General features: G+C 38.2%; 1 protein-coding gene across 1 annotated transcript in view; it reads left to right on the top strand.

Moving 5' to 3' along the window:
- The first annotated feature begins 7,939 nt into the window (after nucleotides 1-7,939).
- The window catches only part of LOC139144385 (3'-5' exoribonuclease HELZ2-like), a 29,513-nt gene continuing 10,269 nt past the window's right edge, over nucleotides 7,940-27,183 (top strand). The window contains exons 1-17 of the mRNA XM_070715087.1: nucleotides 7,940-8,154; nucleotides 9,637-9,811; nucleotides 10,377-10,473; nucleotides 17,682-17,803; nucleotides 18,251-18,439; nucleotides 18,627-18,726; nucleotides 19,226-19,324; nucleotides 19,730-20,401; nucleotides 20,788-21,148; nucleotides 21,839-22,031; nucleotides 22,202-22,258; nucleotides 23,387-23,910; nucleotides 24,246-24,890; nucleotides 25,265-25,643; nucleotides 25,977-26,258; nucleotides 26,441-26,548; nucleotides 26,889-26,964. Of these exons, the coding sequence (XP_070571188.1) occupies nucleotides 7,940-8,154; nucleotides 9,637-9,811; nucleotides 10,377-10,473; nucleotides 17,682-17,803; nucleotides 18,251-18,439; nucleotides 18,627-18,726; nucleotides 19,226-19,324; nucleotides 19,730-20,401; nucleotides 20,788-21,148; nucleotides 21,839-22,031; nucleotides 22,202-22,258; nucleotides 23,387-23,910; nucleotides 24,246-24,890; nucleotides 25,265-25,643; nucleotides 25,977-26,258; nucleotides 26,441-26,548; nucleotides 26,889-26,964 (4,294 nt within the window). The remainder of the gene's footprint in view (nucleotides 8,155-9,636; nucleotides 9,812-10,376; nucleotides 10,474-17,681; nucleotides 17,804-18,250; nucleotides 18,440-18,626; nucleotides 18,727-19,225; nucleotides 19,325-19,729; nucleotides 20,402-20,787; nucleotides 21,149-21,838; nucleotides 22,032-22,201; nucleotides 22,259-23,386; nucleotides 23,911-24,245; nucleotides 24,891-25,264; nucleotides 25,644-25,976; nucleotides 26,259-26,440; nucleotides 26,549-26,888; nucleotides 26,965-27,183) is intronic.

Below are 27,183 nucleotides of genomic sequence, written 5' to 3'. Positions count from 1 at the left end.
AACGCCACATCTATCACCCAATATATATTTTTGGTATTTGTATACATGTTATGGTGCGTTTGTTCCATCATCGAACAGAAAAAGGCTCGATTACAGGATGACGCACCCATCAGGCATTGCCAAGTGGGACAACAAGTAATGGTACCCAGGCCTGCTAAAGGGCAGAACATAGTGCCGAGTCTCACACTAACCTTTGCCGGACAGGGCCTGATACTGTGTCCGAGACATAAAAACTCTACTGTCATCGGATCGCGACCACGGCATACCAAACCCTCTGTATATCATTACGTTATATGATAAATATGTCGATATATCTTGGCGACAAAGGCCATTCTACCGATAAAGAATGGCCGTGCTAGCATTTAGAATATTTATAAAATACGATACCGCCTGGCTTTGTACTTCCTTTGTTTGCAGCAATAAAGAAGACGGTCCATAATGTACAACTTTTTTCAAATTGTGTTCAGAAAGGACTGTATTTATGTGTAAAGCCATGGAGCGTATTGGGTTAAACAAAGACAAAACACATCGTGAAAATAGATAGGATCATGGAAAAGCTACAAAAAGTGCATCTACTACTCCTTCAGAACGAATTTTAAGTTGCATCATTGAGTGTGAACTCTGTACCAAACGAGTCTGCGGACTCTCTCTCTCTCTCTCTCTCTCTCTCTCTCTCTCTCTCTCTCTCTCTCTCTCTCTCTCTCTCTCTCTCTCTCTCTCTCTCTCTCTCTCTCTCTCTCTCTCTCTCATACCGAATAGATCAACGCTTCATCAAACTTGGTGACGCTAATCGTGCGCTGTTCTGTAGCAATCCCTTCTCTGGCATCTCGATTAAAATACCGTGCACCGCTTGGCCGCTATTCTTCAATTTGATGCAGTCGCAAATCATTTGGGTAAGGTGGTGTAGAAATAACGTTTGTATATATACAATGTTCCGAGCGGGCCACAGATGCAACGTTTGTAATCTTTACGACATTGTTTCGGCAACAACAATACACTGGCAATTTAAGCACCTGCTTTCCAGCCGAAGCTATAAAAATATATCATTCGATGAGATAGCCATATTTGCTTGGCTATGTTTGCCGTTCGGTGCGAAACTTTAGCATACTATCAGTCACTTGTCACGTACTATTTTTTTCTGTTCACGCTCTGTTTTATCAGCTACTCCTGTTAGCGGGATAATGATATTAATAACCATTCGTTATTTTAATCCAATTTTGTTTTGTCTCGAGATGATGCCAAATGATATATTTTGGTAGCTGTAAGAGAAGGCCATTTTTTGCATATCGAGGAAGACAGTGTCAGAGAACGAATGAATAACAAGAGTCCAAAGTTCAGACAATAAATAAATTGGAAAATCGGTGCAGGTTTTTTATGAAGTATGTTTGAGTTGAACTCTGTACATGTGCTCTATCCAGGAGCAAGCATTGACACTGTTAATCCTCATTGGGTGGCGCCCTCAGTCGGACATTACCGATTGTTTTTTTGTTATGGATTACGTTTGTTCATACGTTGCAGTTCAGCCATGTTGTATTAAAAGTAAGCAACGTTACTTATGTGTTTCTGTGTATTTACTCGACCATCACAGGTTCTACATACTGAGATACTGATACAGCATCCTACAAATATGCAAAAATGGAGAACACCGTGAATATACCGCATCGTTAATTACACTGATATGAGCAACAATATGGTGTAAGAAGACAAGAAACAACTGACACTGAAAATATCTCTTGCACTGTGACTTGATAATCTCTGTCTTCTTTGCAACATGGCCACTTTTCAAAATTGCGGGAAATTCAAATGCAGTGAAAGCTTTCATTTTTACCTACCTATTCAGTCCCATACAGTACTATTGTTTTAACACAGTAAAAATCATATTGCTAAATAGGTATAATTACAACATTTACTAGAAATTTAAAACTGCAAGATATTTCGACGTCAGCAAATACAAAGAGTTGCAACTCATGCGCCTATCAAACGTATTCTTTGCCAAGTCAACCAATAAAAACGACTTGTTTTATTCATAACCTAAATTTGTGTGAAGTCAGCCTCATTTTCGTAGTTTGTCTCGATGCTAAAAACAAAGCGTTATAAATGGTAACACAAATCACTTCAATTACAAAGTAATAATATATATTACTTATGTTCCATGCATTCTGCAATATTTAGTTCTGTCCGAAGATTGCAGGACAGATGAAACTTCAGTAACAGATATTATTACTTTGTTCTTGAAGTAATTTTTGTTATATATATATATATATATATATATATATATATATATATATATATATATATATATATATCCTAAAACGAATAATATGAAAAGTGTGATGTCCAAAGATAGAATCTGCAACGTCATCACATCAAAACGTAAACCTAGTGTTTCTGCAGATTAAGTAGTCCCGCATTTTCTTAATTCTTTCCATGGAAATGATAAATAGGCAAAAACACTACGTTGTGTGCAGTATATGCGTTATCATTGTTGACAATGGGAATCCCAGTCCAGATGAGAATTTTATCGTCAAACTTAACTTTTCTAGTGCTTAAAACATGCCAAGTTGACAGGTTGAACGCATGACTTTGAATTGAGCAAGAAATAGTCCGTGGGCTGGGGGGGCCCACCGTGCACCCCCCCACATCCCTACTACATGGATGTTTTTTTGTTCTTTAGGACATGCTGAACAAGAAAAAAGATGTTCACATTGGATATTTTGGGATGCACTACCTATCTGGGCTGGTTTTTGATTTGCATGTACCTCAAAAAATGGCGAAAATGGGTATGGGGTAGGGGGTACTATATCCTCCCCTACATTAAGTAAACTAGCATGAAATAGCACAAACCATACATTTTTTGGAAAGCTCAGATTCTGCTCTTTATGAGAAACACCAATTTTAGCAAAATTAATTTGTGTACATAGAATAGGACGACTTTAAAATGAATTTTTTTGACATTTTGAAATTTTTTACCTGTTCAGCAGGTTCCTAAAGAACAAAAAAATACCCATGTAGTAGGGATGTGGTGGGGGGGTGCACGGTGGCCCTCCAGCCCACGGACTAAAACTGTCAAGTTTACAAGTTGAACGCATGACTCGGAATCGAACAAGAAACTGTATTCTACAAATAGAGCTAAAAAGCTCGAAAACATATCAACAGCTGAGCCAGCTCTAGGTTCCGCTGATTCTGCCGAATTACATTGGTTGACGATTACGTTATTTCCGCCTGAAAACGAAGACGCACCGTCCAAACGCGTAAGCAGAGGCTGCTGGGAGTAGAGTGAAGAGGGCGTTGAACCCATGTGACACACCCTGCGTTACCTGCGCTGCCTAGACACAATGCCCATCATATACCAATGAAGGTCATGATTACGTTATGTGAACATTGTATTGCGTATTCTGTTTTCTCAAGTAACTTACCTAATTCATATTTTTTGGCAAATACATTGTACATTTCGGGGTTTTTTTTGTTTTGCTTTCCCTGGCTTATCCGTGTACATGAGCATTCCTCTATTGCAAGTTACATCAGGGTCATGGTAAGGCAAGAACCACCTGGGAAACGGCGCATGCTCGTTACAATTATTACCTGTGGAGCATAATGTACTTGGATGTACCATTACACTGGGGAGGGGGGGGGGGTGATCAATATGAAGATGCAATGTTTTCTCTTTTAAGTTAGGCCTTTTGGGTGAGGGATTGGACAGGTCATAGAAATATCGCATTCACTTTCCAGTGATTCCACAAGCAGCATGGTTAAAAAAACTCACATACAGATTTGTCGCCCATTTTGAGACCCTTCCCCAAGAACTAACGTCTCTCACATTTTTATACCAAAACAATGACGCACCCATGACCTCCAAAGCAAAAGGTCACATTCTGATTGCGTTACGTTTGATATACTGTAAATATAAATAGAAACGCCGTTTTCTATCGTCAGCTCACTGATGATGGCGCACACCTCCGGAAGAATGACAAGCGTTTCATCTCATTGGCTGATAAATAAGGGTATTCATTATTTAGGGAAGTACGCAAAGATGTGTATAAACATGAAGCCTGGTAGGTTTACTGGCATTAAAGAGGCCTGTAACCAACAGATCATATATCAGAATTCATTTGGAATCGGTACACCCAGTCGACGTGAAAGATTGACAGAAAAAAGCTGTGGCCGCATGACCATTATTATATCGACGAGCAAAAGGAAATCAGCGTACCAGGTAAGCTCTCTCTCTCTCTCTCTCTCTCTCTCTCTCTCTCTCTCTCTCTCATAAAGTTCGGAAATCTCGGGGTGGAACATTCCTCAATACCTCTTTGCCAGAGCATATTACGGTAATTAAAATTTACCGTATATATATATTATATATATTATATATATATATATATATATATATATATATATATATATATATATATATATATATATATATATATATATATATATGTATTTCTTTTCAGTATACTTAGTCACGTCGCAATAATCTGCTGTTTATGTATCATTAAGTACTCCCTCCATTACTGGTTGGTCCATTTCCGTTTCTTAGTTAGTTGTTCCTATTTTTAAACAAATCGGCGTTTACTATGTCTATTTCCAAACGAATCTTCAAGATTATTTTAAGATTTTTCCTGATTGAACTTTGAATCTACCTGCGGCAAGAAGTGCGACTTTATTATAGAACATGTATATTGGAGGGCCGGTAGCTGTAACACTCGATGATTTTTTTTGCGGTCTCGATTTCGTATATCAACTGCAAGCTCTTGTTCCACTGTTTAGCTTGTCAACACAGCTTCTGGCCTTTAAAAGACTAGAAGTAATGATGATATTGCGACACGCCCGTGTTCAGTAGTATGTGAAGTGCTACACGCATCGATGGACGACAATATATTCGAGTTTGCAGCAATTTATTACTAGTATATAACACGTCTAAGCGATGATCACAATCTAACAACTATAAAATAACAAATATTAGAGACGGATTAATCGATGTGTGACAAAATTGCCGTTTTAATAATGGACTTGTCCCGGGGAACATTACATTGTTCTACGCTGTCACGCAGTACAGTCACACGAGCCTGCACCTTCAGTGACATACAATGAACGCGCCATAGCTAAGAATAGATATCTACACGTAAGCTTACACATCAGTCGGTCAATGTGACAGTTCAAAACAAAAACACGCCTCTTCGTCGAAATGCCACAACTAAAACGACTTCCCGGTACACAAAGCGAAAATGATTTTGCCAGACTAGGCCGATTCGCTCCCTTCACAGAGTGAGAAAACAAAACGTAAAGTACAATCAACTCGACCTCGACCGAGTGACAGTAGCGAGAAAACAAAACGAAAGTAAATCAACTTGACCTCGACCGAGTGCAAGTAGCGAGAAAACAAAACGAAAGTACAACTCTTCTGTTGGACAACGCAGAAGGGAAACGGTAGCCCATACGAAATTCATGTCGGTAGAAACACGATCAAAACTTGATATATAATGTTTCCTGACGAAGTCAAAGGACTGCAGTAAAACTACACTTTGTCCTGTGAGTATAGTCTCGGCGTTGAACAAAGTGTAGTCGGACTAAAGTTGGCCTTTGACCCGCGTCAACAAAGAATGTATTCCACGAATCGACAGCTTTTCCGCTATTGACCTGATTAACTCGAATGACATCATCATTTAACGTTATGCATGACGCCATTCAATTCTAGCGAACTAGCGAGATTGCAACCTGGGTTAGGGGCGACGTCAAAAGTTCAATGTAGGATAAAAAACTTAATTCCCTTAGTTTCCCCCCAACCCCCCCCCCACCCCCTAGAAACTTAATTGACTTATATTGAACCTGTTGCCAGGCTCTATCTAATAGATGTAAAGCGAAGCTAAGGATCAGTCAATTTAGGGGTGAAATAAAGTAATGCATCGTTAAGGCCCCACTAGCTGTAACTCTTGAAATTTGTTGACGTCAAATTATCTACCTATTCTTTCCTCTCTGAAATCTACCCTCTGAAGAGATATGAGCTTTTACTGCATTAGGAAACCATTCCTTTCAGAAACATTTGACATGTAAATTAAAATTTTATTAACGGTCATTTTGATTTCCTGGCATTTTCAAAATTTGGTAAATTAAAAAGGAATCAGAACATACAATGTCATAGTTGAAAACATTCACCCTTGTGGATTACAGTTTGGACTACGCTGTGCAGTTTATATGAAGATTTAAATGCAGATATGCATAGTATCAAGGGTTTTAGCTTTTCTGCATGGGGCTGTGATTTAATGTTTGGGCGAACATTTAATCGCAGTGTAATCTTTATCTTGTTCAAAATTGCATATATAGCCCCGGCAGTGTGTACACAGACCTAAATGACTACATTGTCACAAACTTATTTTAGTTTGAAAGTAAAATCATAAAAATAATGCTAAAAGATACAGCTAGTGGGGCTTAAGATTGGGAACACACTTTGTGTTTCATCCAATGTAAATACAACATACTAACAACAAACTTGAAGTTTATCAATGAATGAACAAGAACAACAACAATAAAGTCCAGGTTTCTCCTTCCAGAGGCATAAAAACTATCTCATCTGTCCTGGTGGTTGTAACAACTCAGTTCACACTGCTCCATTCAGGCGGACTACACATGCACCAGAAATGTAGCAAGATATAATTAAAAATAAATTCCGAGTGCAACCAGAAACAGTAGAGAAACTACCGTCTATGGTGCAACAGAAGCCAACAGCCTGCATTGTTTACACTAACTAGGTGCAGCTCTGCACCGTGTTAAAACAACCCCCTCCGCTGGATTCAACACGAAAGTGTGCATTTCTGCTCTATTTTTTCAAAATATTCATTCCCCTGGCAATTTTTACCTTAAATCGATTTGTAGGATAGAAACTTTTTTAGGTCAAAACCCCCCCACCCCCAAACTAAAAGAATTAAGTTTTTTATCCTTCATTGAACTTTTGATGTTGCCCCTTAATCGACCTGTTTGTGAATTATAGGCCTCGTAGTTGAAGTCCCCTATCTATGGGTCTGACTTTGTCACGAAATCCCGAACAATGAGACAATTTTCAGAGTACACATGTGTAGATGCTGTCAACTTGGGCGGCACATCCCCACATGAGCAATTACCGGGTTAACGGTTCGTACAAAATTAGTAGGGCTACAAATAGATATCCAAGCGGTCGGCATGGCCCTCGTTTTCTCCTGTAGAGTAATTTTTAGACATGCTTGTGTCATATGTAAGCTTTAAAAATGGCTGGAACTGAAAAAAAGCTGCACTCCTGCCCGACTCCCGGGCAAGAACCCCCACAGTTTTAAACGTACAATGATGACAAGAAAGGGTTCCTGACTGCGTGCTTTCAAACCAATTGCGTATAAGAAAGAAGAAAGTTTAGTTATCTGTAGTGCGCTCATAAAGTATAGATACATTTATAGCACTTATCCTGGCTATAAATATCGATTTAGCTTCCTTGTAATGCATTATATTATAATATGATGATATGATATGATATGATATGATATGATATGATATGATATGATATTATAGTATATTATATTATATTACATTACATTACATTATATTATATTGTATTACATTATATTATATTGTATTATATTATATTTATACATCTTTAAATCATATATGAGACAGATAGACAGACAGACAGACAGAGAATGTTTCAGTATTATGAATCACCTGCTGAGCTTTTTTTAAATATAGAAGTAGAGAAATGAAGCTTTTTTTAAATATAGAAGTAAGAAATGCATGTCTATTTAACGCCGAATTTTTCAAGCAAAATGTCCGTAGGTGAGAACTGAGACTACGTCAGATTTGTGCGTATCGTAATTTAATGGTTTAAAACTTCTTGTTCAGCTAATTGTTACCGTGCACCTCCCGTCTTCGTTGAATACTGCAGTGACAAATTCAACCAGGCTTAATTTCGTTCAGCGACAACATGGCCGACCACACCTTTGGCGGCAATTTACCCGAGGCTGAGGGCAACGGCATCGAACCTCCAGAGACATCAAACACGGCCTCTAACTCGGAATATGACAGCGATACAGATATTGACCAGGACAATTTTCTATGGGGCGGAAGTTTTGAAGATATGATGGTACAGCGAATAAGGAGACAACAGAGGTTGGATGTTTTTCGCGGTTTGTTTGAGAGGTAATGATTGCATAGACAATACCACTATCTGGCAAGCAGTTTAGGTGTACTGTCACCTGTTCCAATTTTGCCACAGTTACCATGGAAAGAGAAAATCTAACATGGGGTCACATGGGCTCAAAATCTTACATGGGCATTTTGAATACCAAGGAACGTCATTTTGACCATATATGGGCATATTTAGATTACAGGTGACCGTATACCTTTAAATCTTTTATAAGCGATGAGGTGCGAATTTGCGTCCTGTTTCTATCGCGTTCGATCCATTGGCAAAATCACATTTGCGCCATCCCGTTCGAAATATTGTACAACCTCTAATACTGTTGGTCGGTATGTTACAGGTCATATCCTTCACCATCAAGAAAGAGGCTGCGATGAGTTACTCTTGGAGTATGCTAATATGACACTGTCTAAAGTTCATTTTTGAAGCAGCAATATGTTTTATTTTTTATGACTAGTTGAGCCGGGAGAGATTTCAGACATAATGCATCCATCAAACGATTTCAATCAGGTAACCAATATAACAAGAGAAGACTTTCAACTTGAAATTCGATTTGATTAAAATGTTGATGTATTCGACTGTGCGCCGTCAGCGAAATCAGGAGAGAAAATTCCGCTTCTTTTTATATGTATTTTGTACAGGTATCATAAGCATAACACAATTGGAATGTGTCTTTTGCTTCATGGGTCATGGGTGCAATGTCAGAGATATACCAATGTGGAAAAACATTTAGGCTGCAATGATCGATGTCACTGTCGTGCAAGCCACACACGGAAGTACGCTAAAGCCGGACCACTTTTAACCGTTCCGAACGGTAAATCTTTGTATCAAATTTCAGTCCCATCCATTCAGCAGTTATTCAGTGATCAAGTATAGCACCACAGTGGTGCACATTACAGTAAAGCAGTAAGCTTGCCTTCGTTTGCCAAACGTTGGGGTTTGGCATAAAACTAAACCCCGACAGCTGTATGACGTAAGTTTAAGTTTGGTAAATACAGCCGTGTTCCAAGTAACAAGTACCATTCATGTGAGTATACGAAATCACCTATATACTGGCCAAAATCAAGGAGTTAGGACGTTAGAGGAAGTACTCATTTTAAGGTAGAACGCGCCTCGGGGACAGATATTCGGACCCTCAAACTTTTACCATTCTTTTCTGATATACCACTAGCACAGGGCACAGAAATCAGTCCCCTGGGGTGGGAGAGGGATGGGGAGGGATGATTTTTTTGTGCAACGGTTTACTTTATTTGATTTTATTTTGACTGTGATATTTCAAACAAACAAAGAGTTCAACTCCAAACCGTCTGACTGCTTTCTTTATTACTACAAGTAATTTTAATAATTTAGACTGATATTTCAAATAAATATTTCGACTCCAAACCAATGTTTTCTATTCTCTCCCAGATTGGTACAAATATCCAAATACGGAAATAACAGTAAGTTCTAATCATCACTCTCCCAATTATTTCGCAAAATAGTGCTCCTCCTGACGTCATCAAGAAGCAAGGCATTGCCTGGGAGGAAGAGATGATAACAGAAGCCGACATGCTGTACAAGAATTGTAATTTTCCCGAGGCTTTGCAATTTTACAATGAGGCGATATCTGCTCATTGTAAGAGGGTTGAGCGATTGCAACTTAAAGAAGATAAACAAGTTGGCAGAAAGATAATGACTGCAAGAATAAGGTGTTTGATTAACTGGGAAGTACGTTCAAGCCACATTTACTAAGCTATTTATTTATTTATTATTTATCTATTTATTTACACTCGAGTGAGTAATATTCTGATGGGTTCACATAATACACTGAGAATAGTATTTTGATTACAGGCAAATTATTGTGAAATTACTCAGGAAAACATTTAAACATTTAATTACTTATTATCGATCGTTTTTGGAATTGTTTAAACCAGGAGAGTAGTATTTGTAAGTGTGTTTTCATACGTATACAAAAAATTACCCAATTATTATTAAATATAAAAAATGAACAGGGATTGAAATAAGAACCTTCAGAGGCACTTGTATTTACTTCAACTTACGCAGAATTAAAATCTATAAGATACAAAGTGCTGTCAATTGAAGTGGTACGATTAAAATCATGTACTTTGTCAGACAATCATACACAGACAAATACCATAAAATGTTACACACACATTTATATACAATGTTTTACTTTTTATACAATGTTTTATTTTTTATACAATGTTTTATCTTTCCACAGCTTGCACAAATTCCAATGCGTATGATGCTCTATGGTGGCATGATGCCAGAGGGTTTCACTGAGACATCAGAAAGTTATTTGGAAGACTGTGATTGTAGTAAGTTTGTCAACCTCTCACCGTATGTATGTATGTATGTATGTATGTATGTATGTATGTATGTATGTTATGTAGGTCATTCCCCCCACACTCATCATGACCTGAGTTCAATTAGTCTAGAACATTCTCAAGGTCACTGCCCTTGATGACCTCACAACCTTGAATTCAATTAGTCATGTTTGGAATGTTCTGGAAAGTTGATTAGTTGTGTAAGGGAGATAATTTTAGAACAGTAATTAGCATGTCAATAAAAGTTCTAGATTGTTCTTATATGCCTTTATAAAAGGGACGTGCACAGCTTCCAGTCAGACTTTTGGGATCGTGTCTCTTGTGTGTTACTAAACTCCAGCAGTAGTCATTCTCAAGACTTTTCAAGACCTTCACTGTCAACGCTGGATTTATACTGTGGACTTTGTGCAGCTTCAAGCCTGCAAGCCAAAGGACTGTTCATTCATCCGACTGACTGTTACAACTCTGAGACTGGAGCTTTGCCGTCCCAGCTGAGATAAGTAGTCTGTACACTTTTAAAGCTTGTACTCTGTCCCTAACTTAGCAATTAGTTTTATTTTCGTAATAAATTTTGTTTAAACGTTAACTGCTGAGTTCACCCTTTTGTTCGTTTTCTCTGCACGTAACAATTGGGGGCTCGTCCGGGATACGAATATTTGAGCCGTTTGACAACATTTTGACAGCCTTTTCAAAACTACTGTATACTGTGAACTCAGCGAAATTTAATCATGGCGGAATTTAAACCAGACGAATTTATGGATGACCTTGATCAGGACACATTTAATTCCTCAGAAAAGACAACCTCATAACACTGGCCAATTTCCTAAAGTAGAAGTCAAAAGATCTATGCGCAAGAGGGAAATACAGTACCGTATTGCCAAACATCTAGTTGATTTAGGCCAATTTGAGGAATCCACCCTGAAAGATTATGAGCCCGAGTCTACCTCTGAACTCAGAAATTAGAATTAGAAATGCAGACAAATTTGGAGATCAAGAAACTAGAATTACAAATGAGAGAGAAAGAATTACAAATGGAAAAAGAGAGACAGGCATTAGAAAAGGAAAAAATACAAATGCAGTTAGAAATGGAAGAAAGACAGAAAGAAAAAGAATTGCGATTAGAAGAACAGCGATTGCAGGTAGAAATAAAACGTTTAGAGCTTGGACAGTCAGGAAAATTCTTCCCTTCAGACAAGTTTGACATCACTAAGCATTTCAGGTTAGTTCCCCCTTTCCAAGAAAAGGATGTTGATAAATATTTCCTCCATTTTGAGAAAATTGCTCAGAGCCTGAATTGGCCTAAGGAGTCCTGGTCTATGCTTTTGCAGAGTGCTTGGTGGGTAAAGCCAGAGAAATTTACATTCAGTTGTCAGTAGAGCAGGCTTCAGATTATGATTCTGTGAAGGAATTAATTCTCAAGGGCTATGAGTTGGTGCCTGAAGCTTACCGTCAGAAATTTAGGGATTGTGAGAAGGTGAAGGATCAAACTTATGTTGAATTTGCTCGAACAAAAGAACAACTGTTTGATCGTTGGTGCTCTTCTGAAAAGGTCAGTCAGAATTATGACAAATTACGACAGCTTGTTTTGATTGAAGAATTTAAAAGGTGCATCCGGAGTGACATCAAGACGTTTATCAATGAACAAAAGGCAGATACATTGGAGGTTGCTGCACGTTTGGCCGATGATTATTCGTTGACCCACAAATCTTCATTTCTCAGCAAACCATCCCAGTCCTTTTCATACAGAAACAATGCAGGTAAATTTAACTCCTCCTTTCATCCAAGAATTTTTCAAAGGACAGTAGAAAATCAAATGACAACAGTTCACAGAGTTCAAGTAACACTCCCACATCATCAGATCCCAAGTCTCAATCTCCTTCTGACAAACAGTTTGGTACACTTTCTTGTAATTATTGTAAGAAAGACGGCCATTTAATGTCAGAGTGTTTCAAATTGAAAAGAAAACGTGAAGGTCAAAGTGGTCAAAGTGGATCTAAGCCAACCGGCTTTATTTCTTCATCAACTCAATTAGAGTCTAATAATGTGTGCAACACATTTTCTGAGGTTAAACCCCTCTCATCCCCAATTAATGAGGTCAAGGTCAATTCTTCTCAAGATAGCATTATGGGTATTTTCGAGCCATTTATTCATAATGGTTTTATATCACTTTCTAGTGATTTCTCTTCCGCTACCCCTGTCAAAATTTTAAGAGATACCGGGGCTTCCCAGTCTTTTTGTTGGCAGATACCCTGCCGTTTTCTGAAAAGTCATTTCAGGTTCTAAAGTTCTTATTAAGGGGGTAGATTGTAATGACTACATTCCTGTTCCTCTCCATAATGTCTATTTGTCTTCGGACTTTGTTTCTGGACCTGTGACTTTAGGTATTAGGCCTTTTTTGCCTTTTGAAGGGATTCACCTTCTTCTTGGAAACGACCTTGCTGGGGACAAGGTCATTACTAATCCACTTGTGACTGATAATCCTAGTTTAGATCAAATCCAGAGCCAATAGAGGAAGACATTCCCGGCCTTTTCCCATCATGTGCCATTACTCGAGCCATGTCAAAGAAAACTTCCGAGAATCAAAATACTCTCAAAATAATGTCACAGATGTTGACTTAAATGACACCTTTCTCAGTCAGGTGTTTGACACGGATCATTCCGTTATCCCTCGTGGATTTGAAACTTCCAGTAAAACTTCTGCTGACCAAAGTCAGACATTTCTAGATCAAATCTCATTGCAGAACAACACAAAGACCCAGATATTTTGTCTTTGTTTGACAGGGTAGATGATGAAGGTAAAACTTCAGATAGCTCTGTTTCCTATTATACAAAATCTGGTATTCTCATGCGTAAATGGAGACCTCCAGATGTTTTGGTTGATGACGATTGGCCATAAAACATCAAATTGTGGTTCCAAAGCCCTATCGTGCTGAAATATTGCGCCTGGCCCATGAAACCCCCTGGGCTGGTCCTTAGGAGTCAGGAAAACTTATCACAAAATTCTCAGTCACTTTTATTGGCCTAATCTCAGGCAGGATGTAACACATTTCTGTAAAACTTGTCACACATGTCAGATGGTAGGAAAGCCGAATCAGACCATTCCAAAGGCCCCTTTACAGCCAATTCCTGCATTTCAAGAACCATTTAGTAGGATTCTAATAGACTGTGTTGGGCCCCTACCAAAAACAAGATCAGGAAATGAGTACATGTTGACAATTATGTGTACATCACTCGGTTCCCAGAAGCCATACCACTGAGAAACATAAAGACAAAGACTATAGTGAGAGCTTTAGTCAAATTTTTCACTTTATTTGGCCTCCCTAAATGTGTCCAGTCCGATCAAGGCTCCAACTTTATGTCTGGTATTTTTCAACAAGTAATGAATCAGCTAGGCATTAAACAGTATAGGTCATCCGCCTATCATCCAGAAAGTCAGGGTGCCCTTGAGCGATTTCATCAAACTTTGAAAAACATGATTAGGACCTACTGTTTTGACACAGAGAAGCAGTGGGATGAAGGAATTCATTTTTTGCTCTTTGCTGTTAGAGAGTCAATTCAGGAGTCTCTTGGTTTTAGCCCATTTGAGCTTGTATTTGGACATACAGTCCGTGGCCCACTTAAGCTCGTTAAAGAGAAATTCCTATCAGACGATGATGATTGTCTGAATATTTTGCAATATGTGTCAGATTTTCGTACGAAACTCTCTAAAGCAGTGAATTAGCCAGAAAATCTTGAGTCATCTCAGCAGTCAATGAAATCAAATATGATAAAAGCACCTCAAAACGGAAGTTTGAACCAGTCAAAAAGTTCTTGTTCTACTTCCAATTCCTGGCAAACCACTCCATGCTCGTTACTTTGGGCCATACCTAATTGATAAGAAATTGAGTGATTTAAATTACATCATAATAACACCTGACAGGCGAAAACAAAAACAGCTATGTCACATAAATATGCTTAAGCCATATTTGGATAGGGATAATCCTACTATAACTCAGCCTGTCAGTGCAGTCAGTTCAAACCATTATGAAGATAGTGATACTGAAACTGACTTGAGTGAAAATACTCTAAACTCAAAGCTGGGCTCGGTCAAGCTTCAGAACTCAGAAATCCTGGAGAAGCTGGAGTCTACAAAGTTGGCACACCTCCAGCCAGAACAACAACAACAGGTGAAAGAACTGCTCCATGAATATAAACACCTGTTTCAAGATGTTCCAACGAGGACAAACGTCATCTATCACGACGTTGATGTTGGGGACAGTAAGCCTGTAAAACAACATCCATACAGACTGAATCCGACAAAAGCAAAATATCTCCAGGAAGAAGTCAAATACCTGCTGGACAATGACTTTATTGAACCCAGTAAAAGTAACTGGAGTTCGCCGTGCATACTTGTTCCCAAATCGGATCACAGTTATCGTATGTGCACAGACTTTAGAAAGTCAACACCTTAACAAAGACAGACACTTTCCCAATCCCGAGGATTGATGACTGCATCGACCGAGTGGGAAAAGCCAAGTATGTGACGAATTTGACCTACTGAAGGGATTTTGGCAAGTCCCTCTGACGGATCGTGCTCGTGAAATATCCGCCTTTGTTACACCAGACGGATTGTTCCAGTACAAGGTGATGCCATTCGGAATGAAGAACTCTCCGGCAACGTTCCAACTGATGATCAACGACGTCATATCCGGGCTAGACGGGTGTGCAGCTTACGTTGACGACGTAGTCCTGTATAGTGACACCTGGGAGGAACACATCAAGCTCATGCGGAAGTTCTTTGAGAGACTGAGCAAAGCAATGTTGACTGTCAACCTTGCCAAATCTGAGTTTGGTTGGGCTAGGGTAACTTACCTCGGACATACTGTAGGACAGGGTGAGGTAAAACCTGTTGATGCAAAAATCAGTGCCATTTCAAGTTTTCCCATACCAAACTGCAAACGACAACTGATGCGCTTTCTCGGTATGGCTGGTTACTACAGAAAATTCTGTCCAAATTTCTCCGCAATTACTGAGCCTTTGACTAACTTACTTAAAAAGAAAGTAAAGTTTGTTTGGTCAGAACAATGCCAACAGGCATTTGATACACTTAAAGCCATACTGCAAGGTGCTCCAGTGTTGTCTGCACCAGATTTCACTTTTTCATTCAAATTAGCTGTGGATGCTAGTGATACGGCTGCTGGTGCTGTTTTATTGCAAGAGGATAGTCATGGTGTAGATCATCCTGTTTGCTATTTTTCGCGCAAATTTAACAAATCCCTGAGAAACTACTCTACAATTGAAAAAGAGTGTTTATCTTTGATATTAGCTTTTACAGCATTTTGAAGTTAATGTTACTTCTTCAAATCAGCCAATAGTGGTTTATATTGATTACAACCCTCTTGTTTTTCTGCAGAAATTTAAAGGCAAAAATCAGAGATTGCTAAGATGGAGTTTAATGTTACAGGACTTTAATCTTGACATTAGACATATCAAAGGCAGAGACAATTTAATTGCAGACTGTCTCTCTCGTATTTAGAGTTTATTTGTTGTTCACTTTCAAGAAATTTTATTGTTGTTCACTTTCAAGAAACTTTACTTTAGAGTAAAACAAAATTTGAGTACTTAAATCCTTTTCAAGATTACATTTGTAAAAGAAAGATTTTTCTTTGAAAATTTTCTTTTTTTGAAGAGGGGGTGTGTTATGTAGGTCATTCCCCCCACACTCATCATGACCTGAGTTCAATTAGTCTAGAACATTCTCAAGGTCACTGCCCTTGATGACCTCACAACCTTGAATTCAATTAGTCATGTTTGGAATGTTCTGGAAAGTTGATTAGTTGTGTAAGGGAGATAATTTTAGAACAGTAATTAGCATGTCAATAAAAGTTCTAGATTGTTCTTATATGCCTTTATAAAAGGGACGTGCACAGCTTCCAGTCAGACTTTTGGGATCGTGTCTCTTGTGTGTTACTAAACTCCAGCAGTAGTCATTCTCAAGACTTTTCAAGACCTTCACTGTCAACGCTGGATTTATACTGTGGACTTTGTGCAGCTTCAAGCCTGCAAGCCAAAGGACTGTTCATTCATCCGACTGACTGTTACAACTCTGAGACTGGAGCTTTGCCGTCCCAGCTGAGATAAGTAGTCTGTACACTTTTAAAGCTTGTACTCTGTCCCTAACTTAGCAATTAGTTTTATTTTCGTAATAAATTTTGTTTAAACGTTAACTGCTGAGTTCACCCTTTTGTTCGTTTTCTCTGCACGTAACAGTATGTATGTAGTATGTATGTATGTATGTAGTATGTATGTAGTGTGTGTGTGTGTGTGTGTGTGTGTGTGTGCGTGCGTGCGTGCGTGCGTGCGTGCGTGCGTGCGTGCGTGCGTGTGTGTGTGTATGTATGTATGTATGTATGTATGTATGTATGTATGTATCTATCTATGTATGTATGTATGTTGTATGTATGTATGTATGTATGTATGTATGTATGTATGTATGTATGTATGTATGTATGTATGTATGTATGCATTCATACATGCATGTATGTATGAATGCAATGTATGTATGCATTCATACATGCATGCATGTATGAATGCATACGTACATACATGCAAGGTGTGGTTATTAATCACTAAGAATCAATGTATATAGCTATTAGTAGCATGTGCAATATAACATTATTTAGACCTGACTTGACCACCTTAAGATATTTACCATATTGAAAAAACACTGACGCAGTTCTTGTGAAAAAAGTGTACGTGATATGCACAGTGCAAAAGGTGCGGAATGATGGGAAGACTCGTCATATATCATTCTAACAACGTTGCAATAAAAAATTGATTTGGCATTACAGCATACATGCAACTAATACCGCCAACACTTTCGATAGTGAGATCTGCTCTGCTTAGTTCTTCGGTGTAATGAAATGAGTAGAATTTGTTGCTCAGTATTTGCTTGCTCTTTTCTGTCTTCCTACACAGAATTTTATTAGCCAAATGCCGCTAATCTTCACATTGCCTCATATACTTTCGCATCTCAATAAGCAAACTGTAAGGTTAGATGCAATAATTCATCTAAAAAGGTGAATCAGACCCAAGACAGATCGGCATTTATTTGTTGCTTCAAAGCACATTAAAGAAACAGTACGACTGATGTGCTTGAGATCATCCAACATACATTTCGCACGATCTTATCAGAGATTTAAATCATACCAATCTTTCAGTGTTGGAGTGGAATTCACGTGATACTGAAGTCTTACTACTGAAAGCACAATTATTGGCAAACTTGACTGACATGAATGGAGTTTTACAGTGCATTCGTCGGTGTGAAAGTATACTTGGACAGGTAAGCGATTTCGCAACAATCGAAAAATAGCGTGTTGATGACCACGAAGCTCATATTATAGCGAAAAGTGTTGTTTTAAACTGTAGATTTAAAATAGCACAAATGTATGTCAGGGAACATATCTTATTTGACGAAATAACACACTGATATGAAATACTTTCTATTAACTCATATGTATGATTGAAGACAAAAATTAAATATATATATATATATATATATATATATATTATATATATATATATATACATATATATATATAAATGCAATATAATGTAATGTATTCGGTATATATATATATATATATATATATATATATATATATATATATATATATATATATATATATATATATATATATATATATATATATATATGCACTTATTCTAACTATTTTCGTTGTCCTATACTTGGTAACATCGAATGTTGTAATTGCGCTAATTTAACAAGGTTGAAGAAATCGAGGAAGTCAAGAATACTATCAGTACAAAACTTGAAATGCTCACTGGAACGCCAATGGACTGGGACTCGATAGAGAGGGCTTATCTAAACGAAGAGTCAAAAGCGAGTGTCGGTGAGCCCAAAACCAACAATACAGACATGTGTGACAATGAATGGTTAAAGGAACATTATGACATGGTAAGAGAGTGAGCGTTCTCAAATATTTTATCGGAATTAATCATATTTATTAAGTAGCAATTTTAAGCTTATGGACTTCTCAAGAATGAACTCATCCTTTCTTGTCGACAACTAATTGGTGCTAAAGTGAGAGTTATCGTTATTTTGTAAATAATCTATATAGTGAAATCACCGCATTTTCTTCAAGCACAAGTCACGGGAAAAGGAAGAGGCACGGAGAGCAAAGAGGACTTCGAGAAAGGCAAAGTCTGAAGATTATTGCCGAGATACTGCTCCCGTTCGTATAGGTAAGATTGAAGTACCCAGAACACCTTGTGATTTGCTGTCCTGGCAGCTAGGTGCCATCTAGCTAGGGCTGATAGAGTGACAATTTTGTTTAAAATAGCAAAAACTAACATCGTCAAGTTTACGTTCCTCTTCTTCAGTTCTTAGCCATTGATATGACGTTCAGCTATGCAGTTTAATCTTAAGGGATTCATAAGTTTTAAGCATTATATTTTAACCATAAGACAGGTAGCACTGCCCAAGAAGTACACAAAATTACTTTTTTCGTCATAGAGTCTTTGTATTTGACGTATGCTAAATACTCCGACCTGTCACTAACCTCATTCTTTCCTCTCCAGTCAAGTATCCGCAGTTGGAGATAGCTCGGGAAAGTCAAAATAAATCGGTCTGTATGAGACTAGCATCTGTTGATGTTGATGACCTCCCAACAATAATATAACAATAACAATAACAATAATATCCCAGCGATAACATCTCAGTTTATGTATTTGTTACTTACAGATATATCAGATCCAAATAGAATCTGCGATAATATGCGTGCGAGCAGTGATGACGCCAATGTAAAGGGTGAATCCATCAAAACAGAAACTAAGTTCAAGGGCAAGTATTTGTATAATACTTACAGAAGTTTACCAGATATTGTATAACAACAGTGTAATATAATTTTCGGTATTATCACTAATTAGTGTTCTGAAGTGTAAATGCGGTCGTCAGAAGGCTCTGTTGTCTTTTATACTTGCATGATTTATAAGGTATAATGAACAGACTTGTATACTAATTTGTCCATTGCTCACCTGCATACAGAGTTTTTTAATGCTGGGGAATGTGTATGACTAAGACATTGATAAGCAAAAAAGGAGGGCGAAATATATAGGTCAAAAGATTACGCGTAAATGAAAAGTATAGTAAACGAGAAGGAAGAACTAACTTCATTATTTCAGCACGTAGGTAGACAAATCTTGCTGTTTTTGATGATATCTAACGGTGTAATAATTTATCATTTAGAAATGACAGGCCCGAAAGGAAAGAGCAAAAGAAAGGAGAGGAAAGGTCGAAGAAAGACAAGGCTGCAGCTGCAAGAAGATAAATCAGAAACAAGTTCCGTCTCCACAGATACAACTGATCACAGTACCAGAATGAATTGCCAAGGTCCGAAAGAGCTCTCCAAACCCAATTCTGCCAGTAACCTACAGTATTCACCAAGTCTCTGGAATAGACCAGGGAAGTACATAAGCAAGAGAAGTACAGAGAATTCCAGTCTAGAAGGTTACGTACATTCAGCTTCCCAGTCCAGGTGTCACACTTTCCCTGACTCTAATCAGCTGCTGACCCAGACACTCTGCGGTCTTCCTAATCAAGTCATGGTAGTTTGCCTGACCTGTTGGAAGTACCGCAATTCTCAATTGCATGGCAGAAGCACAGACAACCCTGATTACTGTGCTAACCCCAACGAACCATCACGTCATCGCTGGAGCACGAAAAACAAGGCATACCTGATGAAAAGCGAACGACATGGAGTTCGAAAATGGATTCAGGTCAGACCACTTCATGACAGAGTAGCCCCTGAGCACCTGACACAGTTATGCAAGTTCGATGATTGCAGGGAAGGAAAACTCTGTCCTTATCCTCACTCGGAGGAAGAGAGACTACTGTGGAATTTTCAGTTCTCCTCCAATGGTAAGCTACAATTTTACTCACAACGTAGTCTTATTGAACTATCTGTTGAATGCATGCCAATGTAAAAGTATTGCAAGTATGGATATTTGTACGGATTACCTGTCCTGGTTTAGCAGTAAATAAACCAATTAATCAATCAATCGAACGATCGAACGATCGATCGATCAATCCATCAATCAATCTCACATATTTCCATTGACTTCACGTTTCTTCTACCAAGCCGGCAACTCCATTGGTTGTTATATGATAAACTGATGGATATTGTCATTTTTTTAGCGTCAAGCGAAAGTTATATTATTATTAGATCGTGCATCACACAACTAAGCTAATTTTCTATGTAAGTCCATTGCAAAATCCTGCCTCATATTAACCTTTGAATATTTCAGTAAAATCTGGAGAAAATCTTGAAAATATGGTAGCACAAAATCTACAACCGAAAATGACCGACAGATTTCGAGAAGGAGGTGATAGCGATTCTTCCATAGGGTCTACCTCGATGAGATGTAAAGATGAATCATCATCAACAACAGCAAACAGAAGACCCGAGAAGATTGAGAACCATCAAACACCAGACATATATTGCGAGCTCTGTCCCCAAAAAACGTTTATGAGATTAAGGGATCTCGATGCTCACTTAGCGTCAAGAGAACATCAAGAAAGACGTCGTACAGATTGTGACAGATTTTGGAAGTTCAGGTCACCACCATGGCATGCTGAAGATGCAAGTGTTTTAAAAATCTGCCCAAGGTACCGTGCAATCTGTTTAAGAGAAAAACTCAGTGAAATTGATAATTATGATACAAAAATAACGTTTTGCATCCAAAATGCAAGCATGATCAACAGTATTTCTGCTGAGAACCATGGAAGACTGACAATTTTCATCTTATGTATTGCAGAAATGTCGTGTTGCAGCGATCATATGCGTTTACATACTTAAGCAATATTTCGCCATAGTTCATCCTTTCAAATATTATCCAATTTCAGTGATTCACTTTGTTTTAATAGCATCATCACTCGAGCAATATACACTGTGTCAGTTTTTAGCGTCAGTCTACTAAGTGACCAACTTTGTGTATATATTTTGGAAATATTCTCAAAGTCTATCGGCCACGTTCAAAACATTACCTTCATAATATAAATATGTGCCATGCTGCCACACTTTCTTAAAACGTAGTTTGACGCTTCAAACATAAAATCGATGCGAAAATCACACAGTTACGAAGGATTTAATGTCATAGAATTGATGTATCGAAGTTTCAGAAGTTTTTAAACTTTACATCGACGGTGAGAATGATTGAACAAAATAGCATTTAAGACATATTCATTTGTGAAGTATACAATGGGGTTCTTTCAAGAAGTTTCGTTTAACACAGCGGACATTTAGTTGAATGCTACTTTCTCTGATTTGGGCGTTTATTTTTCTAATGTGCGTTACAGTGTTGAACGAGGTGAAGCACCACTTGAGCCTACGCCATGTGAATTTGCTCACTCTGAGGAGGAACTGTTGGAGTGGAAACAGAGAGTAGCCTACAGACAAATGAAGAAGCAAAACAAAGAAAATACCAGAATGTCTCTCCTACACAAAACAATGCGGATTTTGAGTCACTCGTGTTCAGACATTGCATCAGAGGTAAAGATCACCATATATTAAATAAATGTATGTTTAAAGCTGCACCAATTATAACCAATATGGCAGAGATCACAGAGTAGCCGTGAAATATAAGATAAAGAAAAGTGTTAAAGTCGTCTTTGTGCTACCATGACTCATGTATAAAAGTTATTTCCTTTTTGTTATTAAAGATTGTAGAAGACTCTCAAGATGCCAAAATTTGTATCAGTGGCCCACTGCATGCAAAGGTAAAGACGCTGGAGGAAACAGAAACCATTTCACACACAAGTTTAAATTTGACATCGAGTGCAGTCAGGTAGGATACATGTTTTGTAGCTTTCTACTATTGCATCAAATATTTGCCTTAAAGTTTCTACACGATATGGTTGAAATATATTTACCTCATCTTTGTCGCTTCTATGGTGAAACTATGAATAATACTTTTCATGGATACAATATACGGATAGTTTTCAATCGGATTCGAACCCACAACATACGGCATCAGTCGCCTAGCTGAGAGGCCACAGACAGAACCACTCGGCTAAATCTCCACTCCAAAAAAGAGTGGTTCAATAGCCGGCTAAGTTGTTACATTTTCTGACTGAGACCGCTCAACACGTTGTAGAGTTCGTGAAGCACTCACGCACGCATGCTCACTATCATACATCGCACATACACACTTTATCGAAGCGAAGAAACGAATTTCATCGCTTTAACTGGGCGAACGATAACCTCGGGGACAATTCTGTTACCAACCCAGGGTAGAAAATACGGATAGTTTTCAATCCTATTCGAACCAACAACATACGGCATCAGTCGCCTAGCTGAGAGGCCACAGACAGAACCACTCGGCTAAATCTCCACTCCCAAAAAAGAGTGGTTCAACAGCCGGCTAAGTTGTTACATTTTTCTGACTGAGACCGCTCAACATGTTGTAGAGTTCATGAAGCACTCACGCACGCATGCTCACTATCATACAAACTATACCTTATCAACCATCACTATCATCCCATGTACTTCGTCAAGAGGTAAGATCTTTCTTCAGGTAACACTCTGTAAACTAAAATCTAAAGTGCCATCGCTCTCATGTTGAACTGTATTCACTCTTTTGAGATACAATAGTCACTCACCTTGGGTAGCCCACATAGAGGAATAAAAACTCACCTGTTTAACAAAGCATCCTACCAATTTTGCGTTATTTTCTGCAAATCACCATTTACCATTACTGCATTTGATTGATTGATTAATTAATTAATTAGTTTTTATTACATCTTATTATTGCCATGGTACATTTTTGCTAATTAAAGTAATTGTTACCGTTGCTCTCACAAACTTCATTTATGCATATGGAATGTGTGTTGTTTCGTTGTTTTCAGGGAAAACTACAGGAAGTTGGACTTCTACTCGACCCTTGTAGAGATTACTTTTCTTTCGATCAGGGATCATCATTTGACGATCGAAGCAACTCCCAAATCTTACTCGGCGAAGACGTAAATCATGCCAATGGCAAATACAGTGTGACAGTGAAATTTGCAGCGCTTCACCCTGGCATTTACAACCAATGGGTTGTCTTTGATTTTGGCAACAAACCTTTGATTGTCAAAAGATTGGCAGTTACAGCTGAGAATGAAAATACTGATAACGATGCAGGTCAGTGTTATCGTGGAATACTGGAGGAAGTTTTCAATAAGCCATTAGTGGACAGTTTTAACACCAGTACTAATGGACTGGAGATACACCAACATCCAAATATACCAGGACTTTACGGTAATGTCTTTCTGCAAAGTCAGATGATATCTTGGTGGGACTACAGATATGACACTGTGCCTACGAATGCTTATTACAGACTCAAGCGTCAGCTGTGTCTGAAAGAACTACAAGAGGAACTTCACATCTCGAGGTAGGTTCGGAAAAACACAATGTAAATAGAATCGGAATTGAGAGCAAAGTTTCAACACACGTTTATGTGGGTTATGTCACTACAAGAATGTTAAGTTGCTCGGAGACTTGAAGACTAATGGCCACATCGTTGTTATGATATCGATTTCATTTACTTAGCAGCCTTTTAGAATCACCAGATGTCAAAACAAATTGCTCAAGGATAATAATACTCATCGGTAATGCAAACGTCCTAATATTTGCTTGCACAAAATACCATGGCTGTGTGTTCCTCTTAACAAATTTGAAATAATCTACTTTCTTCTTTTGGACACTAAATCATGTTTTCACTTTCAGATTTGAAATCAGAGGCAATATGAGGAGAGCTGATTGTCAAATGGAAAGTAAAGATCCTGACCAAGATATCAATTTGACCATACACGTAAGTAGTTCCATTCTAGTTAATCGGCTGTATAAGGAACTTGATCGTGCCTCCACAAATAAAGTTCTGGTCTCTAACACCAATGCCCCTGAGGTGAATGATGGACCCTTCTCTGCTGTGATTTCTCGAGAGAGCAGTTATAATACTGATCACATATCTGTCATGATGAAAGAGTCACATGCTCTGAAGATGGGACTTACTGATGGGTTGGAAATTAACGTTTTGTGTAAACCCCTGTATAAGCGGGAGACATTTGCATGGCTGAACTGGTCTCTGGAGGCAGCACAAGTTTCAACCATGTTCCCGAATTGCAAGGCGGAAACCAGTGATATTGACATACCCCATGAAGGTGGCATTATTTATGGCATCACCCTGGACTCGAACCAAGCGAGGTTCCTTATGGAAGTATGCAAAGACAGTTTCAGCAGATCTCCAGTTCTTCTACTTGGATCAGCTGGCACTGGTAAAACAGAACTGTTAGATTTAGCAAGTGTCATTCTTATGAAAAAGAGGATCGACTACAGAAAGAATAGGATACTTCTCAGCACGAACTCCATTGGGTAAATATAATAAAGTTTATTCTGCTATAGTTTTCCCTTATTTCTTTAAATGACCATCTTGACATCTGGACATGTAAGATTTTACTAATGTAATATCTATGTAAGATAAAGAAGTACCCTATTAAAGAGAGACCATAGAAGATGCAGAGACTTTGCTTGGAAACAGCACAGATGAAATAGGAAGAGTAAATCACTAGTCATTTATCTTGTGCATGGTAAATGAAACATTAAGTCGGTATCTGCTCGATAAAGGTTACCTCAATAGTTCTGTTATCGTCGTATTAGTAAATCAGACAGTGCAATGGCACAAAGCATCTGTGGCTTCATGCTTCTGATCACAGATAACCTTCCGTACTTTGGATTTTTGTTTCTAGTTGTTGTACCCAGCACCTCGTGAATGTTATTAAGTATCTAGAAAAAGCACAGGTCCTTATGGATCATGTGAAACCTGTCATGGTTTTGCCAAAGGAGCATGCACCAGCAGAAACAGCTGTCATACCAGGTCATCTGAAAGCACATATAGTAACATGGGATGAGTATCAGAAGACAGGAGATAATCCACAAAAGAACTACATTGTCATCACCACCGTGAGAGGTAGCCCTGCTCTGCTGCAAAACGGCATGATGGGAGGTTTTTCACACCTATTCATCGACGATGCTGGACAGATTGCAGAGTGGGAGGCAGTATCGTCGCTGGCACTTGCTTGTTCAAGGACGAGGCTAATTATTGCCGGTGACATAAATCAAGGACAGGTATGTGAAATGTAAGGTTGAAATTCTAATATGAAAGTGAAACTGAAAAATCATTCCATCTTATACACTGATTGATAACGATGACATTCTTCATAGGTCATATATTTAACACTGAGATTTTGAAAGCACTCACAGAGAAGTATATTTTTTTCTTCTTGCAAGTCTCGTATTAAATGATGTGGTGCGAGTTGTCCAGTTTCCATTGCATCCTTAAACCCATTAATGTGATAATTCGTGCTGGTTTATGATCTCGCAATAAGAGAAAATTGACATCAAATTTCACTGACATAAAGAAATTGTAACTTCTAACACTGCGACCATCTCCAATTGTAGGATTTTGGGAGTGAAGTTGCAGGAAGTTATTCATTGCTCCAAAGGTATATCAGTACTTACGTAGAAGAGCGATCTACTGGAGGGGCTACTTCTGTCTGTTTGATGAGGAATTACAGATCAGCAGCTGACATAACTAACTACATAAATCACTACTTATACAAACAAATATCAATGGAGTCAATGGATGTTGCTGGAAATAATGATGTTCACCATCCAATACGAATGGTAATACCAATGAAGAGGCCAAAAGAAGCGACTGTTACTAACTTGAGATATTGGCAGGTTAGTAGTCAGCCTGTACGGGGAACAATGAAACATCCAGACAACATCCACGGTTCTGCAACATCCATATTGCTTGAAGTAGATTATACTAACTACCAAACTTGACTTTATCCGGATATTGCGTATTCTTCTTATTTATATTCAATTTGCGTCTTGTCTCATAATCTGTCATTTTGTCTCAGGTTTTGGAAGTTGCTTACTATGTTGAACGTTTATACCGCTCTGAGTCAAGTGATGTACAAGAGTGTGACCTAAATAATCTGTGTATAGTAGTGGAGAGCCAGTGCCAGGTAGGTTTAATGGATCAGTCTTAGTACTGCACACAGCCTTTTTTCCCGTGTTGCCAATTGACATGGGTTTTTAGTTGCAAGTTCAATTTTGTAAGTTGCAAGTTCAATTTTGTAAGAATGCCTGTGTATCTCTAAATTAATTGTTTTTCATATGGTTATAAGATTGTGTGATTAATATAGAGCATTGTCAGCATATCATTCCATACACAAAAGAATCAGAATCCTTCATCATTGCTTCTCTGAAATATCAAAGTACCATATGTTTTTACTGCTAAGTTTGTTGCCACACACATATGTTGAATACAAGTTCTAATAAAGTTGCCTTTTCACTTTGCTTAAGATTGGTCCAATAGAGGCAGAACTCCGTCATCGCCATCTCCCTGGTGTGCCAGTTTATTGCATCGAAGATAGCCAAGGTAGTAATAGAAATATGCTGTTTTCTTTCTTACGTTGAAGCTAATAGATATGGTCTGTGACATTTGTCACATTTTCATACTTTCAGATTAGAATTCAACAAAATGTACTATTTCTCGCAGTAGTTACAAATTGTAGGCCTATTGTATCAAATATTTGAGTTCATTGTAGTTGTTGTCTTCTTCCTATTGACTTAATGATAGCTATGTACCAGCGGGCCT

Source organism: Ptychodera flava, chromosome 11, assembly GCF_041260155.1.
Source record: "Ptychodera flava strain L36383 chromosome 11, AS_Pfla_20210202, whole genome shotgun sequence".
NCBI lineage: Eukaryota > Metazoa > Hemichordata > Enteropneusta > Ptychoderidae > Ptychodera > Ptychodera flava.
Note: the sequence above shows the minus strand (reverse complement) of the source record. Positions and strands in the feature narration are given on the sequence as shown.